Here is a 7,500-nt window from a genome sequence, read left to right on the forward strand (position 1 = left end):
CTCCTCCCTCCTACCCCCTACCCCTTTCCTACCCCACCCCCCCGCCCCCCTCTTGCCGACTGTTTACTCAGATATCTCCATCTAATAAAGCGAGGAGAGGAATGCTGCATCTCATAATCACTGGCCGGGAGATGTTCTTTGCCTTTTATCTGTTTGGAAAGTCGCTTTGGCTCGATTCTGTTCACTGTTGTTCACGGGGTGCTTGTATGTGTTCATTTGCTTTAATTTGGTTATATGTTTTATTTTATGCATCTGTTTATCATTCACACATTTATTTATTTCTGAAAAGCAATCATCAGCACACAGATACGCAATTATCGTCCTTCCGTCCAGTGATATTAAGACCTCACTTCCTCCCGTTCTAGTGACGTATTTAACACTGCATGATCGGGGCCGAAAGCTGGGAAAATAGGAGATTAAGTCCGCAAATGTGTTTTGTGAGGGATTTGCCATTTTGCAACGCTGTTTTGAGTATGTATTAAAGAGGATTTCGAGGGCGTGCGGGGTTGGTAATGCTGTATTGAGGGGGGGACACTTTTGTGCTCGTGTTGTGATTTGAAATGTTTGTATGCGTTTGTGTATATATTTCGTGTATGTGTGTGTTTCAGCGTGGATTGTGATGTTAAGGGAATCATATGCTTGTTGGATTTGTATGGGGTTTCTGTGGGTAGATAGTGGTATACGATGTACATATATATGCGGAGATAAGTGCGTACGTAGATACATACGTACGTTGTTATGAATTGAATTATGTGCATAGGTAGTGCACACGCGTACGGTACGGACCTTATGCGTGCAGTACATATATACTGACGTAGTGACATATGTGTCATACACAAACATACGTACTTATGTGTGTACGTGGCTATTCACATACACCATACACATGCTTATATGCATATGTTAGTTGTGACCGAATGTGCACACAGTATTAATTGCTCTAAATTTGAAATAATTGTAAGATTTTTTTTGCTGAGATATGTTGATAACAGTAATGATGATGATGGTGATGATGATGATGATGATTATGATGGCGAAGACGTTTTTCTTTCCTCTGTTCTTTCGTCTTTTGGTTGTTGTTTATCTCATTCTTCATTTTCTGTCAAGCGTCTCTATTTATTTTTCTTTCGCTTTTTGTACTTTTATTTAATTCTCTCTTTCTCCTCTTTTCCTTCATTTCTGTTGTCTCTTGTTTAGGTCTTTCATTCTTTCATTTGTTCTCTCTCTCTTTCTTCTCCTTTCTTTCATTTCCATTGTCTCTCTTTTTTTCTTTCATTCTTTCTTTTCCTTTCTTACTTTTTCTCTCTCTTTCTCCTCCTTTCTTCCATTTCTGTTATCTCCCTTTTTTCTTTCATTTTATCTTTTCCTTTCCTTCGTTTTCTCTCTCTCATTCTCCTCCTTTCTTCCATTTCTTTTATCTCCCTTTTTTCTTTCATTTTATATTTTCCTTTCCTTCGTTTTCTCTCTCTCTTTCTCCTTCTTTCTTCCATTTCTGTTATCTCTTTCTAGGTTCTTTCTATCTTTCCTTTTCCTTTCTTTCTTTTTCTCTCTCTCTTTCTCCTCCTTTCTTCCATTTATTTTATCTCCCTTTTTTCTTTCATTTTATATTTTCCTTTCCTTCGTTTTCTCTCTCTCTTTCTCCTCCTTTCATCCATTTCTGTTATCTTCTTCTTGGTTCTTTCTATCTTTCTTTCTCGCCTTTTTACGTACATTCGTCACCTCAATTTGAGTGCTCATTTAAATTCTTGCCAACGCCTTTGTGTCACATTATCAACTTTTCCTCTTATCTCTCCTTCTTTCAATTTATTCGAATCTTATCAATTCTTGTTTCTCTCATCCTTTCTTCCTTCAACTTTGTCGGTTTCTCTGCTTTTCTATTTTATTTATTCCGTCAATATGTATCGATTTGTTTTCCTTTTTCTTCGTCTTCGTTGGTTTCGGACTTTCGAGATTTGATCTGTTCTCTTTTGTTTATTCGCTTTTTATCAGTTTTTTTCTTCCCTTCTCTTCCTTTGTTTTTTTTTTCTTTCAACTTTGTCAGCTTCTGTTTATGCTTTTAACATCCATCTTTTTTTTTTCTTCCTTTCTTTTTTTTTTCTTTTTTTTTTCGTGTTTTCTCATTCTCTTTTAGTTCTTCGTTTTTTAAGCTATTTTTCTTTTCTTCTTCTCATTTTCTTTTTCAACTTTGTCAGCTTCTGTTTATGCTTTCAACATTCATCTTTTTTTTTTTCCTTCTTTCTCTTTTTTATTTATTTCTTGTTTTATCATAGTTACTTTCTTTTCCATTCCTTCACCATCTGATAATTTTCATTTTTGTTGTTCACTCACTTTTCATCGGCCATTTTCTCTTTTCTTCTTCTGTTCTATTTCATTACCTTTTCAAAAAAATATTTTTCGTTTCTTTAATTAAATCCACATTGCTCTTATTTTTTCATATAATCCTTTAACTCTTACTGCCAGAGAGAGAGAGAAAAAAAAGGCTGTTGGTACAAATCTTGTGCATTAAAACCACCTGTTCTTTTAATTAATATCTTTTTATTCCATTCTTGACACTCTGAGATTTCAAATTCTTATAAAAAAAAAAAAAAAAACATAAGAATAATAGCAAGGACTGTCTTAATTGCATATTTGATTTTAACAAAATTCAGAATGTTCTAGAAGCTTTCTTAATGCAAAACGTAGTCATCAGTCAACCAGGATTAAACCAAATCAGTTCGTGATTGACAGAGCTGACGAAAAAAAAAAAAATACTTTTTTTATGCGCTTGCATTGAAAACTCCATTATCGTTTTGTATACATTTTATTGTTATAATATTTGTATTTCTAGTGTTATAATAAGGATAATGATAATAGTTATGACAATGGCTTCTTTTACACTAACATTGCTATTATTCTTGCTCCTTTAATGTTATGATTATTATGATAATTATCTTTAGTATTATTAAATACTCACATGACCTTAACCGCTAACTCCTATGTTCATCGCAACATACTATTCACTGAATCACAACCACCATCATCCCGCATCATGAAATCTCTCGCATCACCATCCTCTTCCTTCACACCTTCTCTCGCGTCATTTTCATCTTCCCCTTTTGACACCATCTCTCGCATCACCATCCTCTCCCTTCACACCATCTTTCCGATCACTTTCATCTTCCCCCTTTCACACCATCTCTCGCATCACTCGCATATCACCATCTGCTACCCTCCCTCCACATCACCATCACACTATGCTCACCCCGTTACCATACAAATTTTGTAACCATCGAACCGCCTATTTTCTCAACCACCAAACCAGCCATTTCCTAACTACCGAACCACCCATTTTCTCAACTATTGAACCACTCATTTTTTCAACTACCGAACCACCCATTTCTTAACTACCGAACCAGCCATATTCTCACCCACCGAACCACCCATCTCCTAACAACCGAACCAGCCATATTCTCAACCACCGAACCACCAATTTCCTAAAAACCGCACCAGCCATATTCTCAACCACCGAACCACATATTTTCTCAACCACCGAACCACCAATTTCCTAACAACCGAACCAGTCATATTCTCAACCACCGACCCACCTATTTTCTCAACCACCGAGCCACCCATTTCCTAACAACCGAACCACCTCTTCCGCAGACGGGCTCTTCGACTGCTCAGACTCCGAATGCTGTTCGACCAAGGCATGCACGGACCACGTCATGTGCATGGTGTCCAGCGACCCTGTAGAAGTCCTCCTGAGGAAGCAGCCTCCTGCCGTGACCGCCTCCTTCTACCAGAGGGTTAAATTCATCATCGAAGACTCAAGCGTCCAGAGTTTCGCGCAGAAGGACGAGTATAGCGAAAGGTAACGTGTTTTTAAGAGCGTTGGTACCGTTGATGTCCTGTGCCCTGTGTTATGACGATGTCTTTTATTTTCATTTTTTTTTTTTTTTTTTTATTATGTGTCGGGTCGCTGGGCTCACCCGTTCGGTCGTGAATCTTTTTGATATTCCAATGCAGATTTCATCAGGTTTTCTATTTAAAAACAATGCAAATGGTTGAAAGTGATACCGATAATGACAATAAAAGTTTGGCGTCAATTTGTGCTAGTTAGTTTATTCATATAAGAATATATATACATATGTACATATATATATATATGTATCTATATGCATATATGTGTATATTAATATATATATGTATATATATATATGTATATGTATGTAATATATATGTACATATATGTACACATATGTACATACATGTAATATATATGTACATATATGTAATATATATGTATATGTATATATTATATATGTGTATATATGTATATGTATATATATGTGTATATGCATATATGCCTATATAAATGTATATATACACATTTTTTGTTTTTCTTTTTTTTTCTTTTGTAAACGTGACCCGGGTGAGTCGAGCGGCCCAGTTGTAGCTCTCCTGGGGGGGGAAATGTCTCATTTTGTAATGGGAAAATATGTTGTGATAAATATTCTGTGAAAAGCAACCAAAAAAAAAAAAAAAAAAAAAAAAAAAAAAAAAGAAAGAAAAAAAAATAACCACCTGATTTTGTTTGTTTTTTGTTTGTATATTCCCACTAGGTCCAGTTATTACATCCCCCCCCCCCCTCATATGTACAGTATTTAAAAAAAAAAAAGATTATGCTTACTAATGTCTAACGAGAGGTGCTAACCGCCATGTTTATATTCTTCCTAGAATGATGTGGGTGAAAATAATCACCGCTCAAAAACCTGATAATAGGTGTGATCTTCATTAGTAATTGGTCTTTGTCCTTTCCCTGTATTAGTAGCAAATTTAAAAAAAAATAAAAAAAGTCAAATTCCTCTCCTTTTTTCCTTCTTCTTCTTCTTCTGAATGTCTGTTCTTTATTTCTCTAGAACATTCACGTCCTTAGTTCATGTGCCTTTCGCCCATCCTTCCTTCCTTCCTTCCTTCCTTCATTTATTTCCTTCACACTTCCTTTATCATTATTTTTTCAGCCTCATTCCGCGACATTTTACGGAGATGATGCAGTGGGTAGATTAATCTCTTTTATTTTCATTTGTATTTTGATTATATTAAAAAAAAAAAAAAAATCTTTTCCCTTTTTTCCCTCTCTCTTTTGCCTCATATTTTTTTTTTTTTTTTTTAACATTTGATTGGTGAACTTTGCTTGTTGATTAGTTATTACGCGTGTTTCATTAAAGATTTTCGTTCCTTTGGTTAAATCATTAGTTATTAAATAATCCGATTTGAGTTACCGCTTCATATTTATTTTTCCCTTCTCTTATAGTTTCATCAATTTCCTTAAAGTATCGTTGTTAATTTTAAACCAAAGCGTTTTTCTTAATTTCTGCAAATTCATTTCAGCTTGGTAACTTTTGAATCTACTTTATATATGATTTTTTTTTTTTTTTTTTTTTGATAAAGGATTTTATTTTTTTATTTGATTAATTGAAATATTGCGTCATTCGTTTGTTCTAGTTATTCCGTGTAATTTTTATTTATTTTTATCTCAATTATCTTTGTTAGTATTCTTTACCTCTTTGCGTCTATGGTATGGTATATTTTAATTTATTATTATTATTATTTTTTTTTTTCTTCCTATCATGTCTTTCGAAAATCCCGAATTTGTTTCCTCATCTCCAGTTTCCACTTTTGTAAATATTCTTGTTTATTATAATTTATTTTTGTTTCTTATTATTTTTTTATTATTATTTTATTTTTTTTTTGGGGGGGGGGAGGTATGTGCTTAATTTTGCTTTATTTTGATTTTGTTTATTTCTTTGTTCTTTATTTCGTTTTATTTTTCGCTTTCTTTATTTTGCGGAATTCTCTTCTGCCCTTTATTGTGTGTTCTTTCATTCTCTCCTTTTGTTAATATTTGTATACTTCTTTTTCCATTGTTCTTGTTTCTCTTCTTTCCCCTTTATCACCCACATTCTCAATTCTTTTTCATCCTTTATGTCATTTTCCTTCCTCTCTCTCCCTTTTAGTGATGCCATTCCGCCCACTCCTTCCCTCCCTTATGACGTCACATCCGGTCACGTTAGCTGGCCAAAGTACTCCTGTCTCGTCTGCCTTGAACGCCACCTTTCCTTGCAAGCCTCCTGTACACAAGCATTTTCCATAGACGGTGTACATATATGTGTGTGTGTATATATATATATATATATATATATATATATATATATATATATATATATGTATATATATATGCATATATATATATATATTAATATATATATGTATGTATGTACATATATACATATATATATATACATATATATGTATATATATACAGATATACATACACATGTATATATATATACATATATATATATGTATATATGTATGTATGTATGTATGTATGTATGTATGTATGAGATAATGCTTTAAGTTCCCTACTTTTTCTAAGTCCGGATTGCTTATGATTCACAACGATAGATTTTTAGAATTTTGAAATAAATCTCTCCTTGTGTTTAGTCGTCTTAGACACAATAATGATTTTTCATAAAGATTCCGTTTTTCGGTGCAGTCATTTCACAGTCTCGTCCCGTTTTCTCTTTTTTTTATTGTTGTAGTTTCATGAAGTAGTTGTGTTTTGGCCTTAGCTCAGAAAAAAAGGAAAAAATCCGAAAAAAATAGACTTTTGTTCTTGGTTAGAATTCGTGTCCAATGTGCCAGTTATGTAAATTATTGATGTTGGAAGCGCAGTTTTAATTAGTTATTTGTTTTTTAAAAAGTCGGTTTACATCTTTATTTTTTTATTGGAGTATTATTATTTTTTCTAAATTTTCTTTCTTATTTTCTACACTGAAGAAAAGTTGCAGTCTTCTCAGTATATATGTAGAATGTAGAAAATATATTTCCCTTCATAATTCTTCAGTATTCCCATACCTTCTCTCTCCTCGTATTTTCTCTCTAGATATTGAAAACCCCCTCCCTCTCCCCCCCTACCATCACCCCCACCCCCCCCCCACCCCCCCCCCCAGGAGAGCCAGTAGGAAAAAAAAAGAAAAAAAATCTCCCTTTGCCCCCCCCCCCCCCCATTTCGTTTTTTTGTTTTCTTTGTTCAGATATTTCTCCCATTCACCATTGACCTCTCCTCTCCTCTTCTTCCTCTCTCCGCCTCTTCTATAGTTTTTCACCTCACCTCTCTATTCCTTTTACTCTTTCAGCCGATACTCTGGAGGGGTATAAACCTGTAGTTCTGATAATTATTGGTTTTCTTTACTGTTTCCCCTGTTATTCAGTATTCTTCCCCTCCCTCCAACCTTTTTTCAAGGACTTGGCTGCGTAGGAATAAGCGCCATTGATTCTAAATTAATACCAATAAAATCCTACATCTGTAAAGAAGAGAAAAAAAAAATGAAAGACAAATTATCCCTCCAGATCCTGGCTTACCAAAGTCGCCCTTGTGACCCGTGTAGATAAGGTCCATAATGGGGGCTACTCTGGTCACTTATAGCCATGTCATTGCCTGTTCCCTTTCAGCAG

General features: G+C 34.4%; 1 protein-coding gene across 1 annotated transcript in view; it reads left to right on the forward strand.

Moving 5' to 3' along the window:
• The window catches only part of LOC125038582 (teneurin-a-like), a 106,684-nt gene that overhangs the window by 30,001 nt on the left and 69,183 nt on the right, over positions 1-7,500 (forward strand). The window contains exon 4 of the mRNA XM_047632119.1: positions 3,643-3,850. Within this exon, the coding sequence (XP_047488075.1) occupies positions 3,643-3,850 (208 nt within the window). The remainder of the gene's footprint in view (positions 1-3,642; positions 3,851-7,500) is intronic.

This window comes from Penaeus chinensis, chromosome 25, assembly GCF_019202785.1.
Source record: "Penaeus chinensis breed Huanghai No. 1 chromosome 25, ASM1920278v2, whole genome shotgun sequence".
Classification (NCBI taxonomy): domain Eukaryota; kingdom Metazoa; phylum Arthropoda; class Malacostraca; order Decapoda; family Penaeidae; genus Penaeus; species Penaeus chinensis.